Genomic DNA, 22,252 nt, shown 5'->3' on the forward strand with positions numbered 1-22,252 from the left:
CCCTACGAGCTTGGACCGACTGCTCTTCCTAAAACAACAACAACAACAACCGCTCTTCCTCTTTGTTCTGTAGTATACTTATACAATACGTGTCCATCGGCAGGCGTGTGATGAGAGCTCTTTCTTTCTTTTTTTTGAACGGACCAGCTGCTGGCTGGCATATATTGAAATAAGCAGGCGGGAAAACATTGAAAGGTGGTGTTTGATCGAGCGATCAAGGAGAGAAGAAGAAGAAACTGAAAAGAAAACACAAATAGCCCTTGGCTACGCTGGTAGAAAATCTCTCAGGGGGGGGGGGTCCCAGAAAGGGTGCTCTAGGTGTGTCGCTCCTGCTTGGCGCCATAGCTCGACGGTTCTTGTGATGCTCGCTAGTGTTTCTGTATGATTTGCTATCTTATGCCTGAAAGTGCATTCGTTGCGCTGCTGCCAAATGTTTCCCAGTAGCAGAATGATCATTGTCTTGATGCCCTTCTTGTGTTCATGTGCGGCTTTGCTGATCATCTCTGCAATGATCTCCACGGCCTTGTTCTTGTGCTGCCAAACTGTGGGGTGCAGGGAGGTGCATCCGCGTCGTCGAGCAGTTTTTTCCCAGATTGCTAATGAGAAGGGGCACTGCCAAAACAAATGGTGCGAGGTTTCCAAGTTTCTGAGGCAGAATTGGCAGAAATACTCATTTGGCCATCCTCTTCTCTGTAGCCGGTCGTTACACCAAAGCCTGTTTTTGATGAGTAGCCAGACCATAAACTTGAGCCGTGCCGGTGCCCATGCTTGCCAAGGCATCTTTCTGAAACTGGTCTTGATCATTCCTTGGAATTGGCAGTATGCCGAACTGGTGGAGAAGGAACCCGAGGCCGTGTGCTTCCACTGAATGGTGTCTCACAGCTGCTCATTTAGACTTAGGTTTCTCGAGATGAGCCATCTGTTCAGACGGATCACTTCCGGCCAGAGATGTTGAGTGTTTCCATGGGCAAGGTCCAGGATCCAATTTTCATTGAGGATTGCTGCATGGACTGTCCTATTCTTTCTCCTTGAGTGCTTGTGGAGCTCGGGGAATTCCAATTTTAGTGCTCCTGCACCGGTCCAGGAGCTGTCCCAGAAGCTCGCCATCTTCCCATCTCCCAGTGTCACCGTTGTTGAAGCATTGAAAAGGTCTTTGTCTCCTTGGTCACATGGTAGCTGCATGCCAACCCAGGGTCTGTTGGGTGTGATCCAAGAGAACCAGAGCCACCTAAGCCCGAGTGCACGGCTGAATAGGTGCAGGTTTGAGATGCCGAGGCCACCGTTGTCGATCGGAGTGCACACCACCGGCCAGCTTACTTTGCACTTCCCGCCGCTGATCTCTTCATCTTGAGACCATAGGAAACATCGTCTGATCTTGTCCACTTCGGCCAGAATCTTCTTTGGCACCTTCAGAACAGTCAGGGCAAAGGTTGGTAGTGCACTCAACACGCTTCTGACAAGAACTCTCCTCCCTGCAATGGATAAGAGACGTCCTTTCCAGTCTGCCAGTCGAGCTCTGATTCTGTCCAAAATGAACTGCAGATGCACAATCCGTAGCCTGGAGATGGTGACTGGCAGCCCAAGGTAGCGCAGGGGGAAGTGATCATGTTTTCCTCCAAAGTTCTGAAGCACCTGCTATAGGTCAATGTGGTCACATCTTATGGTAGTGACTGAAGATTTCAGCATATTCACTTTTAGTCCTGAAGCATGTCCGAAGTCGTGGATGATGTTCATGAGCGTATCAATCTCTTCTTTCATTGGGTTGGCAAAGATGATGGCGTCGTCTGCATAGAGGCTTGCCCGCGGCGATAGATCCCTGCCTGGTAGTGAGTCAAGCTCGCCTAGCTCCATGGCGCATTGGAGGAGCCGATGCAGAGGGTCTATGGAGTCCTGGATTAGGGGGTCTCCAGACAACCGGACTATATCCTTTGGCCGGACTGTTGGACTATGAAGATACAAGATTGAAGACTTCCTCCCATGTCCGGATGGGACTCTACTTGGCGTAGAAGGCAAGCTAGGCAATACGGATATGTATATCTCCTCCTTTGTAACCGACCTTGTGTAACCCTAGCCCCCTCCGGTGTCTATATAAACCGGAGGGTTTTAGTCCATAGGACAACATACAATCATACCATAGGCTAGCTTCTAGGGTTTAGCCTCTCCGATCTCGTGGTAGATCAACTCTTGTACTACTCATATTATAAAGAATAATCAAGCAGGACGTCAGGTTTTACCTCCATCAAGAGGGCCCGAACCTGGGTAAAACATCGTGTCCCCTGCCTCCTGTTACCATCCGCCTTAGACGCATAGTTCGGGACCCCCTACCCGAGATCCGCCGGTTTTGACACCGACATTGGTGCTTTCATTGAGAGTTCCTCTGTATCGCCGCCGTTAGGCTCGATGGATCCTTCGATCATCGATAGCGATACAATCCAGGGTGACACCTTTCACCCCGGACAGATCTTTGTATTCGGCGGCTTCGCACTGCGGGCCAACTCGCTTGGCCATCTGGAGCAGATCGAGAGTTACGCCCCTGGCCATCAGGTCAGGCTTGGAAGCTTAAACTACACGGCCGATATCCGCGGAGACTTGATCTTCGACGGATTCGAGCCCCTGCCTAGTGCGCCACGCGGTCACGATGAGCATGATTTAGCTCTGCCATCAGACAGTGTCCAGGAGATCGCGCCGACAACCGCTCCGACCCTCAATTCGGAACCAGTTGCGCCATCCATGGACGGGTGGATAGACCCCGCCACGGAGGCCGCATCCTCAGCGGCAATCGAGCCGAATATCGACCTTACCCTTCACGAGAGCCGTGATGCCACACAGCCGGATCCTTCCTCGGCCACGGATTCCGAACCGCCTGCGCCCGTGCCTATCGAATCCGACTGGGCGTCGATCATGGAGTTTACCTCCGCGGGTATATTTCAGCACTCGCCCTTCGGCGACATACTGAACACATTAAGGTCTCTCTCCTTGTCAGGAGAGTCCCGGCCGAACTATGTCCGGCAGGATTGGGGTGCGGATGACGAAGAAATTTGCCGCCCACCCACCACCCACTTAGTAGCCACTGTTGAAGATTTGACCGACATGCTCGACCTCGACTCCGAAGACATCGACGGTATGGACGACGATGCAGGAGACGAACAGGAACCACTGCCCACAGGGCACTGGACGCCCACTTCATCATATGATGCATACATGGTGAACACACCCAAAGAAAATGATGACGAGGAACGGAAGGATGCAACGAAGGGTTGTTCCGTCGAGAAGCAGTCAAAGCGGCGGCGTAAGCGCCGCTCCAAATCCCGCCTCGGCAGAAACAACGGTCATATAGACCCAGCGATGAGCAGGGTGAACCATCGCCCGACCAGGGCAACACGGAGAATCAAACCGAACAACCCGACTCCGTCGAAGATAACAGTCCGGATGACATCACACCGGACAGGCGCCCGGAGCAACAGAATGCCCATCAAAGGCTTGTTGCCACTGCGAGGAGTCTGAAAAAGCTGAAGCAAAGGCTCAGGGCTGCACAAGACACACTCAGAATCAGATGGAGTGAAGTACTCAACACTGCGGCGAAGTATGGCGGTAATCGTCACGCCAAGAGCTACCCGAAGCAAAAGTTGCTACCCGAATTCGACGAGGAGGCCTTAGATCCCCCGCAATTAGAAAACAAAATGGCCATCCGGTCGGATAGACGACTTCGTGGCCAATATAGAGTGGCAAGCGACGCCGCACATAAGCTAGTACGCAATCCACGCGAGGGCTCGCATCAAAAGGACGGCGCAACCAGATCCATATACGGGCCACGCAAGCGCGCTCCAGTATGCAATACAACACAAAAAACATCCGAACACCACGGTACACCCAAATACAGGGGTGCCACACACCCCCTATGTTTCACCGATGAGGTGCTGGACCATGAGTTTCCATAGGGATTCAAACCCGTAAACATAGAGGCGTACGACGGAACAACAGACCCTGGGGTCTGGATTGAGGACTATATCCTCCATATCCACATGGCTCGAGGAGACGATCTCCACGCCATCAAGTACTTACCCCTCAAGCTCAAAGGGCCAGCTCGGCACTGGCTTAAAAGCCTCCCCGAAAACTCCATTGGAAGCTGGGAAGAGCTCGAAGACGCCTTTCTGGCAAATTTTCAAGGGACTTATGTCCGATCACTGGATGCAGATGATTTAAGTCATATAACTCAACAGCCCGGAGAGTCAGCCCGAAAGCTTTGGAACATGTTCCTCACCAAGAAGAACCAAATAGTAGACTGTCCGGACGCTGAAGCCTTAGCAGCTTTCAAGCACAGCATTCGAGACGAATGGCTCGCCAGACACCTCGGCCAAGAAAAGCCGAGAACAATGGCAACATTAACAAGCCTCATGACCAGCTTTTGCGCGGGCGAGGACATCTAGTTAGCCCGATGCGGCACCAGCAACCCAAGTACATCCGAAGTCAGGGACAAAAATGAGAAATCACGATGCAGCAAAAACAAGCGCCGGAATAAAGAAGACAGCCCAAAGAGCACGACGGTAAACACCGGATTCAGAAGCTCCCGGCCAGGTCAGCAAAAGCCGCCCTCCAAAGGCAACAGAGATGAACTGTCCAGCCTAAACACGATTCTAGACCAAATATGTCAGATACATAGTACCCCCGACAAACCTGCAAATCATACCCATAGAGAATGTTGGGTCTTCAAGCAGTCCGGCAAGCTCAACGCCGAACATAAGGGGCAGGATACACCAAGCGAAGACGAGGACGAGCCTCGCAAGCAAAGCATTGGGGAACAGAAGAAATTCCCACCAGAAGTCAAAACAATCAACGTGTTACACGTAATAAAGGGGAGAAACAACGCGGCACTCCCAGAGACATATACCCCAGGGCCTATCATGGCGGAATCCTGCCACTGGTCGTCCCAACCGATCACTTTTGACCATCGGGATTAGTCAACAAGTGTCTGACATGCAGGATGGGCTGCCTTGGTACTAGACCCAGTAATCGACGGATACCACTTCACACGAGTTCTGATGGACGTCAGCAACAGTTTAAACCTGATATATCAGGACACAGTATGCAACATGGGGATAGACCCAACGAAAATTAGCCATAGCAATACTACCTTTAAAGGAGTAACGCCAGGCCCAGAAGCCCATTACACGGGCTCCCTGCTACTAGAGGTTATATTCGGCTTTCCCGATAACTTCTGCAGCGAAAAGCTAACCTTCCACATTGCTCCGTTCCAAAGTGGCTATCAAGCGCTATCGGGCGCGAAGCTTTCGCTTGCTTTAACGCAATTCCGCATTACGCTTCTCTTATGATTAAGATGCCCGGTCCACGCGGCATCATTACGGTAAATGCAAACATTGAGCATTCCTTGCACGGGAAGACCGTGCGGCTGCCTTGGCAGCCGCACACTAAACGGCCTCACCAACTGAAGCATCTGACAGGTCGCTAAAACCACGGACGTGGTTAGACGAGTCCGGCGCAGTTATATGTAATTGATACAGGTTTGATGGCTATACCCTTATTACAATACAAGGGGCTAAACGCGCATAAACAAGTGGCAATTAGGCTAAACTTTACTCATCTTGAACTGTACATATTTTCTTTAGTACAACCTACCTTTTTGCACAACAAACTTTTCAACTAAGTTCCTCTCTTTTACAGATGACCATCGTGCTACACCCGTCCAGGATACGGCACAACGGAGACACAGGCGCAGACGTGTAGTAGGGACTCGTTCCAAGGATTCTTTTTAGATTAAGACCCTGCGTAAACCTTTTTTACTGTCTCTTGTTGATACACATCCCTCAGATTCTCAGTACAATTGAGAAGGATGCTGACGTATTGGCATGTGGCCACGTCAGAATATTGCACGTACCTGGACACCAGGGGCTTATTACAAAGGGCACTGTTTAGGCCCGGTTTACACCATAAAGACCAAATACCTTAGGGAGTGTTCGGCGTCGCGAGTTTGGCCTTATATGCATCAGCTCCGAATCATGTCTTTGGTCAAATGTTGGGTTTGCCCGGCTCCTGTGTTTTGCTACCTTACGTTCCACTCTATCGGCTAAGGCGACACCAGGAGAACTACTGCGATTGTGCCTTGGTTCATCCGGCCGAGCACCTCAGTAGAGAAAGCCGAAAACTGACTGTCATGATATAGCGTGAGACTGGTCAACCACTCGATGACCTATTGGAATCTTCGGGATTCCTCCGCCTTAACGAAGGGCCGTTTCCCGGCCAGACATGTACGCACCCCGAATTCGGATGAGTGCGGAGCCACCAGGGGCTATATAGTAGCCCCACCGTCAAACTCCTCTGGCTAAGTGAAAGTTTTAAAGCATTATAGTCCGGTTGCCTAGTTCGCTGCGCTATCACCTCCTTAATGGACCAAGACGTTGGATCAAGTGTGAACATGCGTCTTCTGCGAACACCCCCGCATTCTATGCGTGGGGGCTGAAGCCGACGACTGCAATCTTTCAGGTTATATACATATATACACAAACGGCCGCACAGGAGGCATCATAATACTTTTGGGCAAAAGTATAAATACAGCCTTGATAAACTTAATAAAACATTGTTTTTACAATGGGAATACATGTCATTCAAACATAATATTCTTCGAGCACTGGGCCTCTATCGAACGAGTGCCTTCAAGAACTTCTTCAAAATAGTGCTCGGCGGCAACTCGGCCTATGGCCGAACCCTGCGCCGCGACAGTGGTGGCATCCATCTCCGCCCAGTACGTTTTGACACGGGCAAGGGCCATCCGCGAGCCTTCTATGCACGCCGACCTCTTCATCGCATTAATGCGCGTCACTGCACCAAGGAACTGTTGCACCAAAATAAAATAGCTGCTCGGCTTTGGCCTTTTCGGCCACAAATGATCCACAACAGACCTCATGGCGAGTCCGGACCATCTATTCAGCTCGGCCCATTCGGCAAGCCGATCAGTCAATGGAAGCGGACGCTTTGGAACATTAAATTGTGACCAGAATAGTTTGTCCACTTCACGATCTGTTTGATCTCGGAAGTATTCAGCCGCATCGACAGCACTCGCCGCCAAGTCCAGATATGCATCCGCCGAACTCCACAGCCGGTCTAGAGGGGCATACTGAGGATCTCCAGATATCCCCGGCTTGACGCAGCTCCTCCTTCGCTCTCATCGTAGAGCGGGTGTCTTTGGTCGCCATCGTGGCCTTTTCCAGGTCCGTCGCCTTCGCCCAGTTTTCTTCTTCAAGAAGCTGGCAACGGTCGGTCGCCTTCGCCCAGTTTTCTTCTTCAAGAAGCTGGCAACGGTCGGCAGTGTCTTTTAACTTTACGGCCATCTCGGCCATTTTTTCTTTGCTCTCGCAATGCGCGGCCTTTTCGGCTCTTAACTCTTTGGCTGCCTTTAAAGCGGCCACATTACTACTCCTGGCTTGCTCCTTGGCTTGGGCAAGCTCCGCCCGAAGGGCCTCCACGGTGGCAGCTCCATCTGCAGTCCCAACATATTAAAGATACTGGCATCATGCTGCTCTCATTATGTGACGATCACTAGAAAAATCACTCACCATGTGCCTCGTCAAGCCGCTTGTTGACAAGCACAATGTCGACATCTGCCGCATCCAGTTGCCGCTTTAGTCCGGCAAACCCATCAGTCCGGCTAGCCACCGGAGCTTCAACCACCTGCACATAAAGGCGGTTTGGTTATTACCTGGGACTATGATCCTCTGTTTGCCGCCGTTCTCGACGACAACCAGAGTCTCAGGGGCTACTATCTACACAGGGCACACCTTAAAATGTGTGGTACTGTCAAAAATGTACATCATTTCATGTACCTCAAAACCCGTCAGTAGACTGATAAAAGCTTCATGCAACCCGCTTTCGGCGGACGAAATCCTTTCAACCACCGTACCCATCAACTTACGGTGCTCTTCTGAGATAGTCGCTCGCTCTAGCAGATCCCTCAGTACGTCCGACCGCATACCAGACGGTGCCGGACTCTTTCAGTTGCTCTCTTCAAGAGCCGGATACTGGGGACTTCGGGTGGCCATAGGATTATCTTCTGGCCTCGCCGGATCCAGAGAGACCCTCCGCAACGACACTTCAAGGTCGCCCGCTTCTTGAGTTGGGGAGTCCGGGGGAGGCGTTTCACTTTCCATCATCTCCGGGAGAAGATCCCCCGAAGACGAGCTCTGCTGAGAAGGGCTAAGATCCGAACTACAAGATAAATGCTTCAGTTATTTTCCTTAGAAGTAAGGTAGGATATCTTCACTATTAAGTACTTTTTGATTACTTACAGCTCGTTAGAGGGCTGATCCCCGCGCGGACATTGTGCGGCAAGAGCACCCTTCGGGGCAGGACCCTCTGGTGGAGATTTCTTCTCCTGTTTGGAAACCTTGGTTTCCGGATCTTCAGAGGTAGTCCTCTTCCTTCCCCGGGGCGAGAGAATGTCAGATTCTTCCCCTAGGTTGTCCTCCCTCACGGAGGTGCTCATTCCCTCGGTTGGAATAGGTAGCGGTGGAGGCCCGCTTTCGCCCTCTTCATTCCTCCCTTCATCTTCCTTTGAGGGCACCAGGCAAGGTGCTGGCTCGAGCATCTTTTCCAGCACCGGATTGTCCAAGCCTTCAGGAAGGGGGGCCGAACACCGGATCATCTTCACCTTTGTTATCCAGTCCTGGTCAAAGAGCGATTCTTCAGAATGATGTCATGATAAAGAAAAGGACAGTGTGTTCGGCCATGGGATTACTTACTTGGGCCGCAGTGCGGTTGCTGCTCAGGCCCACGTCCTCGGTAGTGTCCGGACACTCTATTTGGGGTCCGAAGAACGATTTGTACATCTCCTCGCGCGTCAGGCCGAGGAAATTCTGAATAGTGCGCGGTCCTTCCGGGTTGAATTCCCACATGCGGAGGGGCCGGCGTTTGCAAGGCTGGTCTTGACGAACCAGCATGACTTGCTGAGGGAGTCCTGGATTAGGGGGTCTCCGGACAGCCGGACTATCTCCATTGGCCGGACTGATAGACTAAGAAGATACAAGATTGAAGACTTCGTCTCGTGTCCGGATGGGACTCTACTTGGCGTGGAAGGCAAGCTAGGCAATACGTATATGGATATCTCCTCCTTTGTAACCGACCTTGTGTAACCCTAACCCTCTCCGGTGTCTATATAAACCGAAGGGTTTTAGTCCGTAGGACAACAATCACAACATACAATCATACCATAGGCTAGCTTCTAGGGTTTAGCCTCTCTGATCTCGTGGTAGATCTACTCTTGTACTACCCATATCATCAATATTAATCAAGCAGGACGTAGGGTTTTACCTCCATCAAGAGGGCCCGAACCTGGGTAAAACATTGTGTCCCCTGCCTCCTGTTACCATCCGGCCTAGACGCACAGTTCGGGACCCCCTACCCGAGATCCGCCGGTTTTGACACCGACATTGGTGCTTTCATTAAGAGTTCCTCTGTGTCATCGCCGTTAGGCTTGATGGCTCCTACAATCATCGACAGTGATGCGGTCCAGGGTGAGACTTTTCTCCCCGGACAGATCTTCGTATTCGGCGGCTTTGCACTGCGGGCTAATTCGATTGGCCATCTGGAGCAGATTGAAAGCTACGCCCCTGGCCATCAGGCTAGATTTGGAAGTTTGAACTACACGACCAACGTTCGCGGAGACTTGATCTTCGACGGATTTGAGCCACAGCCGGGCGCGTCGCACTGTCTCGATGGGTATGACCTAGCTCTGCCGCCAAACAGTACCCCAAAGGCCGCACCCGCATCAGCTCTGACCCTTAGCTCGGAGCCAACTGCGCCAATCGAGGACGGGTGGCTAGACACCGCCTCAGGGGCTGCAATCTTGACGGCGATCGAGCTAAACACCAGCATAATCCTCTGCGCAGCCTGTGACTCCCAGGTGCCGGACTCTTTTCCTGACTCCGAACCGCCCGCGCCCCTGCCAATCGAATCCGATTGGGCACCGATCATGGAATTCACCGCCGCGGATATCTTTCAGCACTCGCCCTTCGGCAACATTCTGAATTCACTAAGGTCTCTCTCTTTGTCAGGAGAACCCTGGCCGGATTATGGCCAACAGGATTGGGATGCGGACGACAAAGAAATTCGACGCCCACCCACCACCCACTTCATAGCCACTGTCGATGATTTAACCGACATGCTCGACTTCGACTCCGAAGACATCGACGGTATGAACGACGATGTAGGAGACGAAAATGAACCAGCACCTATAGGGCACTGGAAAGCCACCTCGTCATATGACATATACATGGTGGATACACCCAACGAAGGCAATGGCGACGGGATAGAGAAGGATGACCCCTCCAAGAAGCAACCCAAGCGCCGACGTCAGCGGTGCCGCTCTAAGTCCCGCCAAAGCAAAAGTGGTGATACCGGCACAGGAGATAATAATACTCCAGATAGTGCTGAAAACAACAACAATCCCCTCTAGCAAGATTTAGAGCAGGAGGATGAAGGAGCCAGCTCTCCTGAGAGAGCGGCGGATGGAGAGGAGGAGGATGACAATTACATCCCCCCCTTCGAAGACGAGGCAAGCCTCGGCGATGATGAATTCACCGTTCCAGAGGATCCTGTCGAACAAGAGCGCTTCAAGCGCCAGCTTATGGCCATGGCAAATAGCCTAAAGAAAAAGCAGCAGCAGCTTCAAGCTGATCAAGATCTGCTAGCTGACAAATGGACTGAAGTCCTCGCAGCCGAGGAATATAAACTCGAGCGCCCCTCCAAGAGTTACCCAAGGCGCAGGTTACTACCCCGACTGGAGGAAGAAGCGTATGATACGGCTGATCGGCCACCTTGTGGCCGCGATAGAGAGGCATTCCAGCCAAAAGCTCAGCCTCCACCCCAACGCCATTCAAATAAAAAGGCATGGGGAGATACGCCAGACCTGCGAGACATATTGGAGGACAAGGCAAAGCATTCAAGATCGATCTATGGATCACGAGGGCGCACCACTCCGCGAGACGACAAACGTCACACCGAATACAGTAAAAGCAAATCCGGCCGGGCCGAACACAGCGGGCAAGACCCATTCGAGCTGCGTCGAGATATAGCCCAATACAGAGGCTCCGCACACCCCTTATGCTTCACATGCGAAGTAATGGAACATCAATTCCCAGAAGGTTTCAAACCTGTAAACATTGAATCATACGACGGCACAACAGATCCCACAGTATGGATTGAGGACTTCCTCCTCCACATCCACATGGCCCGCGGTGATGACTTACACGCCATCAAATACCTCCCACTAAAGCTCAAAGGACCAGCGCAGCATTGGCTTAACAGCTTGCCAGCGGACTCCATTAGCTGTTGGGAAGATCTGGAAGCCGCATTCCTCGACAACTTTCAGGGCACCTATGTGCGACCACCAGACGCCGATGACTTGAGCCACATAATTCAGCAGCCAGAAGAGTCGGCCAGGCAATTCTGGACTCGATTCCTTACAAAGAAAAATCAAATCATCGACTGTCCAAATGCGGAGGCCTTAGCGGCTTTCAAGCACAACATCCGGGACGAGTGGCTAGCCCGGCACCTTGGTCAGGAAAAGTTGAAATCTATGGCAGCTCTCACGACGCTCATGACCTGCTTTTGTGCGGGAGAAGACAGCTGGCTGGCTCGCAGTAATAACATATCAAAGAACCATGGTACCTCAGATACCAAGGACGACAATAGCAGGTCACGTCGCAACAAGCATAAGCGCCGCATTAACAGCAAAAATACTGAGGATACGGCAGTCAATGCCAGATTCAAAGGCTCTAAACCCGGTCAGCGGAAAAAGCCATTCAAACAAAGTACGCCGGGTCCGTCCAGCTTGGACCGTATACTCGATCGCTCGTGTCAAATACACGACACTCCAGACAAGCCAGCCAATCACACCAACAGGGATTGTTGGGTGTTCAAGCATGCCGGCAAGTTAATTGCTGAAAACAAGGACAAGGGCTGCATAGCGATGACAAGGAGGAGCCCCGGCAGCCGCATACCGGAGGACAGAAGAGGTTTCCCCCGCAAGTGCGGACGGTGAACATGATATACGCAACCCACATCTCCAAGAGGGAGTGGAAGCGTGCGCTCAGGGACGTATATGCGTTGGAGCCAGTCGCCCCAAAGTTCAACCCCTGGTCCTCCTGTTCGATCACCTTCGATCGCAGGGACCACCCCACTACTATCCGTCATGGCGGATTCGCCGCACTGGTCCTAGACCCAATCATCGACGGATTTCACCTCACTCGAGTCCTTATGGACGGCGGCAGCAGCCTGAACCTGCTTTATCAGGACACAGTGCGCAAAATGGGTATGGACCCCTCAAGGATCAAACCCACAAAAACGACCTTTAAGGGCGTCATTCCAGGTGTAGGGGCCCATTGCACAGGCTCAGTTACACTGGAAGTGGTCTTCAGATCCCCGGATAATTTCCGAAGTGAAGAGTTAATCTTCGATATAGTCCCGTTCCGCAGTGGTTATCACGCGCTGCTCGGGCGAACCGCATTCGCTAGATTCAATGCGGTACCGCATTATGCATACCTCAAGCTCAAGATGCTAGGACCTCGCGGAGTTATTACATTCAATGGAAACACAGAGCGCTCTCTCCGAACAGAGGAGCACACCGCGGCCCTCGCAGCAAAAGCGCAAAGCAACCTCTCAAGGCAATCAACCAGTTCGGCGCTTCAAAGCCCGGACACCTTCAAGCGCGCTCGGGGCAATCGACAAATAGACCGCCTGGCGCGATCTAAGCTCGCGTAGCAATATGGCGTCCACCCCAATCCTAGCCCAGCGGCAAAACTCGTGCCGCGCGTACATAATTACGCATTAAAAATACCATGGGCACAGGTGGGGAGGGGGGCACAACTGCGGCACGCCCCAAAACGCGGCCTAAACCACACTAGGGGCTTCCCGTTTGGTTATTTTTCTTTTTTTTTCAGGACCTTAATCTCTGGAAACACTGTCCAGCAGCACTATTGCCGAACACATGATGCAGCAACCAAGGAGGCAGACAGCTACATCATACCGCGGAATTCCCAGGTCGATTACAATAACGATTTCATATCACTCCTCAGCTTGCCTTGGAAGGGACTTAGTCCTACTCTTTGCTTATCGCACTATCTGTATCACTCTGCTTTAATGCAGTTTTTTAATAAACAACGCATGACATTACGACTATTATTGCATTTTTGTTCTATATATATATGTGTGTGTGTGTGTTCATTAATGACGCCTTGCAACCGTACACTCTAGTACGGCCAATACACCAGGGGCTTACGTACCCCACAATGTGGTGTGAAAAGTCCGAACACTTTCACAAGTGCGGCACCCCAAACTTATAGCATTATATGCATCAGCTCCGAATCATGTCTTTGGTCAAATGTTGGGTTTGCCCGGCTCCTATGTTTTGGTACCTTATGTTCCGCTCTATCGGCTAAGGTAGCGCTAGGAGAAATACTGCGATTGTGCCCCGGTTCTGCCGGGCTTAGCACCTCAGTAGAGAAAGCTAAAACTGACTGTCATGATAAGGCGAGAGACTGGTCGTTGTTCGGCGAGGTTTTTCGAGTCCCTAAAGACTTATGCCGCTTAGGGCGAGGGGCCGGCCCTGTCCGGATTAAAGGCGTGTATCACGCCCCGAATTCGGCCTTCCAAATACCAGGGGCTTCGCCGAAATTTAAAATTATAGAATTCTATGGCTAAGTGGGAGTGATAAAGCATTATTAGTCCAGTTGCCTTGTTCATTGTGCTGACCACCTCCCTCGAAGGACCCAAACATGGGAACAAGAGTGCTCAGGTTTATCCCGAACACCCAGCACTCGTGGCATGGGGGCAGAAGCCGAGGGCTAGCCATCTCTCAGATTGGATAAATAGCCAAACAAAAGGTAATATTTTAAATTCAAACAAGCGTTGCATAGCGCATATGAAACAAGTTTTCATAAATACAGGATAAAACGAGCAAGTTTACTCAAATATTACATCTTTTGAACACTCATCCGCGATAAGACGGGCACCCGGCAGAACACCCTCGTAGTACATCTCGGGGTGGCGGTGCTCCTTGCCCTCCGGCGGCCCCTCCTTGATCAGCTTCACGACGTCTAGCTTGATCCATTGCAATTTCACACGGGCGAAAGCCCGGCGTGCACCTTCAAAGCAGACAGATCGCTTGACGACCTCCAGCCGTGGGCAGGCATCCACAAGCCGCCTCACCAGGCCGAAGAAGCTGTTCGAAAGGGCGTCGCCAGGCCACAGCCGGACTATAAAGCTCTTCATGGCCTAATCGGCCGCCTTGTGCAGCTCGACCATCTGCTTCAGTTGGTCACTCACTGGCACCGAATGTTCGGCCTCAGCATACTGAGACCAGAACAGCTTCTCCGTCAAGCTTCCGTCCTCGGCCTGGTAAAATTGTGTGGCATCGGACACACTGCAGGGCAAATCTGTGAATGCTCCTGAAGAGCTCGGATCCGGGTAAGTAATCGATAATTTCCTTTTACATGCTTGCTTTGCATATAGAAAGCCTTACCCGCCTCTATCTTCTTCATCGCGTTGATCTCTTGGAGGGCCTTTTGGGCTTCGGCCTTGGCACTTTTTACACTCTCGAGGGCCGCGGCAAGCTCAGACTCCCGCGTCTTGGAGTCAAGCTCCAACGCCTCGTGCTTTGCCACAAGAGCCTGGAGCTCTTGCTGCACCTCGCCCACCCGAGCCTCGTGCTTCTCTCGCTCGGTGCGCTCCTTGGCCGCTTTATCTTCGGCCTCGGTTAGCACTTCCTTCAGGGTCGCCACCTCGGTCGTGGCCCCTGGCAAACATACAATGATCCTGTCATTTTGCAATCGCGTCCTTTTTTATATATACATTTCTATAGACAGGGTATTACTTACCCTTGTTCTCCTCGAGCTGCCTCTTGGCAAGGCCGAGCTCTTTCCTGGACCCCTTGAGGTCCTGCTTTAGTACGACGACCTCCGCAGTCAGTGCGGCGGACACCAGCAGCGAAGCCTGCATACGCATATTGACATACTTATATTAGACTCCTGCGATATTATTTGATCCTCTGTGAACACCGAACAAAGCATCAGGGGCTACTGTCTATGCGGTAAAATTTCTACTACATTTTAAAACACTTACCTCAAAGCCTGTTAGAAGGCTGGCAGAGGCTTCAGTCAATCCGCTCTTGGCGAACTGAACCTTCTGGATCACCGCACTCATGATAGTGCGGTGCTCCTCGTCGATGGAAGCGCTGCGAAGCGCTTCCAGCAGATTGTCCGATGCCTCTGGATGGACAGAGGTCACTGGCACAGGCTTCTTGCCCCTCCTAGAAGGAGGCCGCCTGCCCGAGCCCGGAACCGCTGGAGGGTCCGGCACGATGTTCGGCTGAGGGCCGAACTCGGAGCTCTCGGGGGCCCCGTCCCTGCGGCTCCCGAAGTCCGGAAGGTCGCCTTGAGGCACCTCTAGGACTGTTTCCCCTCGATCCGGTGCCTCTTGAGACAACACCTCAGCATCGTCGGCAAGATGAGGGGAGGTGGCGATCGGGACTGGATCGCTATCCATGTCCGACAAGCCCAAGGAGCCGTCCGATGATACATCGATACTGGCTCGTGGCGGCCTGCATAATTGCGTTCAGCGTTAGGGAAAGCAGTGCAACAAAGGAATCCTATGAGTTACTCTGGTATCCGAATACTTATGATCTCCCCGGGGGCTTGACCCTGGGCAACCACTCGTCTTTGCCTTCGTCAGCGGCGGTGGAACTGTCCGGAAGGAGAGTCCTTCCCTTCTTGGACCCTTCGGCCTCCCCAGTTGGGGCGGCCTTCCTTTTCTTGTCTCCCCCAGTCGGTGGGGGAGCATCTTCTTCTTCTTCTTCTTCTTCATCCTCATCTTCGGGGGAAGAGTGCGCCGTAGAGTCATCGGATGGTGAGTCCGACGACGCCTGGCGTCGGGAACTCTTTCGAGTTCCCTTGGCCTTCTTGGTCTTCTCCGGCACCTTATAAGGGGCCGGAGTCAACATCTTCGCCAAAAGAGCGTCTACAGGGCCTTCGGGCAAGGGAGCCGGACAGTCGATCTGTCCGGCCATCTTCTGCCAGTCCCGTCAAAGGTATGGGAGTTTAGATCCTTCATAGAGTCAATCTATATAAAAAAAATAAGTATCTTGTGAAAGGTAAAGCAGCTTACCGCACTGGCTTGGCGCTTCGCGCTGAATCTGCGATCCTCAGTAATAGGGGGGGGGACCTCAGCACTTTTGAACAGCACCCTCCAGGCGTCTTCATGAGTTGTGTCGAAGAGCCTGTTCAGAGTTCGGTGCTGCGCCGGATTGAACTCCCACAAGTTGAACTCCCGTTGTTGGCACGGGAGTATCCGGCGGATGGGCATGACTTGGACTATGTTGACAAGCTTGAGCTTCTTATCCACCATGTTTTGAATACATGTTTGGAGTCCGGTCAGCTCTTTCGAATTACCCCAAGACAGGCCCTTCTCTTTCTAGGAGGTGAGCCGCGTGGGGATGCCATATTGGAACTCGGGGGGCCGCTGCCCATGCAGGGTCGCGTGGCTCGGTGATATAGAACCACCCCGATTGCCACCCCTTTATGGTTTCCACAAAGGAGCCCTCGAGCCATGTTATGTTGGGCATCTTCCCCACCATGGCACCTCCGCACTCTGCCTGGCGGCCGCCCACCACCTTCGGCTTGACATTGAAGGTCTTCAGCCATAAGCCGAAGTGGGGCTTGATGTGGAGGAAGGCCTCGCACACGACGATAAACGCTGAGATGTTGAGGATGAAGTTCGGGGCCAGATCGTGGAAATCCAGGCCATAATAAAACATGAGCCCCCGGACGAAAGGATGGAGAGGGAATCCCAGTCCGCGGAGGAAATGGGTGAGGAATACTACCCTCTCATGGGGCTTGGGGGTGGGGATGAGCTACCCCTCATCGGGGAGCCGGTGCGCGATGTCGTCGGGCAGGTATCCGGCTCTCCTCAGTTTCTTGATGTCTCCCTCCGTGACGAAGGAGACCATCCACTTGCCTCCCTCTCCGACATAGTTGGAGAAGGTTGAGGCGGAAGTGTGGGCTTGGGCGCTAGAGCTCGAGTGTGCGAAAACGGATGAGCAAAGGAGGAAGAAGGCGTGGATAGAAAGGTGAATCCTTATCCCTTTATATGGGTGGACGAAACTAAGCGTCCCCACTTGCCTGGTAAAACTCGCTTATCCCCCAAGCGCCGCAATTGATGGCGCGGTTGGGTAACCCACGCCCGTATTGATGAGAATCCCGTAATAAGGGGACACGATCTCTGCTTTGACAAGACGTGTCGAAAAACTGCCTCGCGTTATGTGCGGGGCTGGTTAAAAGAAATGGTTCGAATAATCACCGGGCCATGACATAACGTCATGCTGCCAAAACAAGCCATCAAGTTAGATCTGCGAAAATATTATTCTCTCTATGGTGGTACGTGGAACTTATTTTGCTGGGTCAGATACTATCCTCATATTCAAATTCTTCTGATGTATACGGAGAAGGAACCCGCCTTGCAATGCCGAAGACAATACTGCGCGCCGGACTCATCGTCATTGAAGCCTGGTTCAGGCGCTACTGAGGGAGTCCTAGATTAGGGGGTCTTCGGACAGCCGGACTATCTCCATTGGCCGGACTGATAGACTAAGAAGATACAAGATTGAAGACTTCGTCTCGTGTCCGGATGGGACTCTACTTGGCGTGGAAGGCAAGCTAGGCAATACGTATATGGATATCTCCTCCTTTGTAACCGACCTTGTGTAACCCTAACCCTCTCTGGTGTCTATATAAACCGAAGGGTTTTAGTCCGTAGGACAACAATCACAACATACAATCATACCATAGCTAGCTTCTAGGGTTTAGCCTCTCTGATCTCGTGGTAGATCTACTCTTGTACTACCCATATCATCAATATTAATCAAGCAGGACGTAGGGTTTTACCTCCATCAAGAGGGCCCGAACCTGGGTAAAACATCGTGTCCCCTGCCTCCTGTTACCATCCGGCCTAGACGCACAGTTCGGGACCCCCTACCCGAGATCCGCCGGTTTTGACACCGACACTTGCATTACCACAACCAGACTAAAATCTCCCTCAAAGAGATCTCGGATGCGGCTCTGCAGTATGGGCACGTCCTTGGCTGGGACCCAGCTCAGCCCCCTGCTGATCCATGACATTAGGTGTGGTGGAGGGCCCGAGTGGAAGGTGGCGGCAGGTACCCACTTGGCACTTCGGGGAGCTGTGACATAAAACCACTCCCGTTGCCACAATTCGGACACCTCTGGAAAGGATCCCTTCGGCCTTGGAGCGCCAACAATTCTGCTTATTAGAGCACCTCCGCACGCTGCGTACTGCCCCTCGACCATCTTCGGCTTCACATCAAAGGTCTTGAGCCACAGGCCGAAGTGAGGGGTAATGCGGAGGAAAGCCTCACAAACGACAATAAATGACGAGATGTGAAGGAGGGAATCCGGGGTTAGGTCGTGAAAATTCAGCCCGTAATAGAACATAAGACCCCTAACAAAAGGGTCCAAAGCGAGGCGTAGTCCTCGGAGGAAGTGGGAGACGAACACAATGCTCTCATTAGGTTCGGGAGTAGGGATGATCTGCCCTCGGGCGGGCAGCCTATGCGAAATATTGGCGGTCAGGTATCTGGCCTCCCTCAACTTCTTGATATCCTCCTCCGTGACGGAGGAAGGCATCCACCGGCCTTGAAGGCTGGATCCGGACATGATTGAAGGTCCGAAGCACCTGACCTGGGCTTTGGGTGTTAGAACTTGAGGCGGGGGAAGGATTCGATTGAGCACGGGAGGGAAGAAGTAAAAGCCTTGTCCCTTTATAAAGAGGGTGAATATCAAGCGTCCTCCTTGTGGCCGTTTGGGACTTGCCTAAAATCTAGGAGTCCTAGGCACGGTTGGCTTACCCACGTCCGTATTAATGAGAATCCCGTAATAAGGGGAACACGATCTCTGCTTTGACAATACGTGTCAAGAAACCGCCTCGCGTTATGTGCAGGGCTGGTTAAAGAAAAACGGTTCAAATAATTACCGGGCCGTGGCATGATGTCATGCTGCCAAAACGTGTCAGCAGATTAGATTTGTGGTAATATTATTCTCTATACGGTGGTATGTGGAACTTATTTTGCAGGGTCGGACACTATCCTTGTATTCAAACTCTTCTGTTGTGTATTCGGAGGAGGAACCCGCCTTGAAATGCCGAAGACAACACTGCGCGCCGGACTCATCGTCATTGAAGCCTGGTTCAGGGGCAACTGAGGGAGTCCTGGATTAGGGGGTCTCCGGACAGCCGGACTATATCCTTTGGCCGGACTGTTGGACTATGAAGATACAAGATTGAAGACTTCATCCCGTGTCCGGATGGGACTCTACTTGGCGTGGAAGGCAAGCTAGGCAATACGGATATGTATATCTCCTCCTTTGTAACCGACCTTGTGTAACCCTAGCCCCGTCCGGTGTCTATATAAACCGGAGGATTTTAGTTCGTAGGACAACATACAATCATACCATAGGCTAGCTTCTAGGGTTTAGCCTCTCCGATCTCATGGTAGATCAACTCTTGTACTACTCATATTATCAAGAATAATCAAGCAGGACGTAGGGTTTTACCTCCATCAAGAGGGCCCGAACCTGGGTAAAACATCATGTCCCCTGCCTCCTGTTACCATCCACCTTAAACGCACAGCTCGGGACCCCCTACCCGAGATCTGCCGGTTTTGACACCGACACTAGGGCTTGGAGTAGTTCAAGTAAGTATTCCCAGGAGATTTTATCAAATGCTTTTGCGATGTCTAGTTTGATAAGCAGTGCTGGTGTCTTCTTCCTGTGTAGCGCTCTAACTGCACTTTGTACATAGAGAAAACTGTCGTGCGTGCTCTTCTTTGCCAGGAAGGCAGATTGTGCCGGCGAGATGATGGAGTCGATGATGTTGAAGAGGCCCATGGAGAGGACCTTGGTGATCAGCTTAGCTATAGAGTGGACTAGACTAATGGCCCTGAAATCTGAAACTGTTGTTGCGCCATCCTTCTTTGGGATCAGAACCACCAGGGTGGAGTTGAGTGTGGCAAGATTGTCGCCGGCTATACAATAGAACTGGTAGAAAACCCTCATGATGTCGTGCTTGATGATTTGCCAGCAGCTACGGAAGAAAACTCCAATGAAGTCGTCCAGTAATGGAGCCTTTTCCGCCCGCGAGGCCTCGATCACTTCCCAAACCTCATCCTCTGAGAAAGGGTTATCTAGGCCACCTCCTCTGATTGTGGGTAGTTGAAGTTGGCTCCAGTTGATGGTTGTTGGTTGAGCCCCTTTGGAGCCGAGGATGGAGTTGAAGTGTTCGAAAATGGTTGTTTCCTTGTCTTCGTGCGACGTGGCGATCCCGTTGTTCGTCAGCAGGCTGTGAATGTAGTTCTTCCTTCAGCATGAATGAAACTTCGCATGGAAAAACTTGGTTCCCGCGTCGCCCAGCTTGAGCCAAGTCAGCCGAGAGGCTTGAATCTTGCGCGCTCGCTCAATCGCGGCGAGGCCAAGCAGCCTCTGCTTGAGGAATCGCCGAAGGTTGAATTCCGGTGTGGAGAGGCTGCGGGATTCATGGGCTATGTCGAGGCGCATGATGATCTCTGTTGCTATGTGGAACTGTATCTTAGCATCGCTGAAAAGGGAGGAGCTCCAGATCTTTAGGTCTTTTGCAGTGCGCGCCATCTTGATGGACAGCCGCTTGAAAGCACAGGAGCTGTGGACTGGCCTGCTCCAAGCATGGTCGACCGTGTCGTGGAAGCGCGGGAAGTGTGGCCAGAAGCTTTCAAATTTGAACTTGGCGCGACGGCGAGGAGCAGCTGCATCCGCGAGGAGTAGAGGGCAGTGGTCTGAGCACGCGGTGGATGCCGCCATCGGTGTGCTCGTGGGGAAAAGATCTTCCCAGCTACTGATACGTCTCCGTCGTATCTACTTTTCCAAACACTTTTGCCCTTGTTTTGGAGTCTAACTTGCATGATTTGAATGGAATTAACCCAGACTAACGATGTGTTCAGCAGAATTACCATGGTGTTATTTATGTGCAGAAACAAAAGTTCTCGGAATGACCTGAAACTTCACAGAGCAACTTTTCAGAAAATATAAAAAATACCTGCAAAAGATGAAGGCCAGGGGGCCCACCACCTGTCCACGAGGGTGGGGGCGCGCCCCCTACCTCATGGGCCCCCTGGAGCTCGTCCGACTCCAACTCCAACTCTATATATTGTGTTTCGGGGAGAAAAAATCAGAGAGAAGATTTCATCGTGTTTTATGATACAGAGCCGCCGCCAAGCCCTAAAACCTCTCGGGAGGGCTGATCTGGAGTCCGTTCGGGGCTTCGGAGAGGGGAATCCGTCGCCATCGTCATCATCAACCATCCTCCATCACCAATTTCATGATGCTCACCGCCATGCGTGAGTAATTCCATCGTAGGCTTGCTCGACGGTGATTGGTTGGATGGGATCTATCATGTAATCGAGTTAGTTTTGTTAGGGTTTGATCCCTACTATCCACTATGTTCTGAGATTGATGTTGCTATGACTTTGCTATGCTTAATGCTTGTCACTAGGGCCCGAGTGCCATGATTTCAGATCTAAACCTATTATGTTTTCATCAATATATGAGAGTTCTTGATCCTATCTTGCAAGTATATAGTCACCTATTATGTGTTATGATCCGTTAACCGTAGTTTGAGGAGTTCATGTATTCACTATGTGTTAATGCTTTGTTCCGGTACTCTATTATAAGGAGGCCTTAATATCCCTTAGTTTCCGTAAGGACCCCGCTGCCACGGGAGGGTAGGACAAAAGATGTCATGCAAGTTCTTTTCCATAAGCACGTATGACTATATTCGGAATACATGCCTACATTACATTGATGAACTGGAGCTAGTTCTGTGTCACCCTAGGTTATGACTGTTACATGATGAACCGCATCCGGCATAATTCTCCATCACTGATCCATTGCCTACGAGCTTTCCATATATTGTTCTTTGCTTATTTACTTTTCCGTTGCTATTGCTATCATCACTACAAAATACCAAAAACATTACTTTTGCTATCGTTACCTTTTATTATCATTGCCACTACTATCATATTACTTTGCTACTAAACACTTTGCTGCAGATACTAAGTTTCCAGGTGTGGTTGAATTGACAACTCAGCTGCTAATACTTGAGAATATTGTTTGTCTCCCCTTGTGTCGAATCAATAAATTTGGGTTGAATA

General features: G+C 51.5%; 1 protein-coding gene across 1 annotated transcript; it reads right to left on the reverse strand.

The window, feature by feature from the left end:
* Window positions 1–876: 876 nt before the first annotated feature.
* On the reverse strand, window positions 877–20,903 carry LOC147973430 (uncharacterized). Its single transcript, XM_087524678.1, has 3 exons — window positions 20,524–20,903; window positions 19,869–20,427; window positions 877–1,632 (listed from the first exon to the last, which is right to left on the reverse strand). The coding sequence occupies exons 1-3, from the start codon at window positions 20,901–20,903 to the stop codon at window positions 877–879; spliced, it is 1,695 nt and encodes a 564-aa protein (XP_087380804.1).
* Between the last annotated feature and the right edge of the window lie 1,349 nt (window positions 20,904–22,252).

The sequence above is a fragment of the Triticum urartu genome, chromosome 5A (assembly GCF_056163025.1).
Source record: "Triticum urartu cultivar PI428250 chromosome 5A, HENAU_Tu73, whole genome shotgun sequence".
NCBI classification, from domain to species: Eukaryota; Viridiplantae; Streptophyta; class Magnoliopsida; order Poales; family Poaceae; genus Triticum; species Triticum urartu.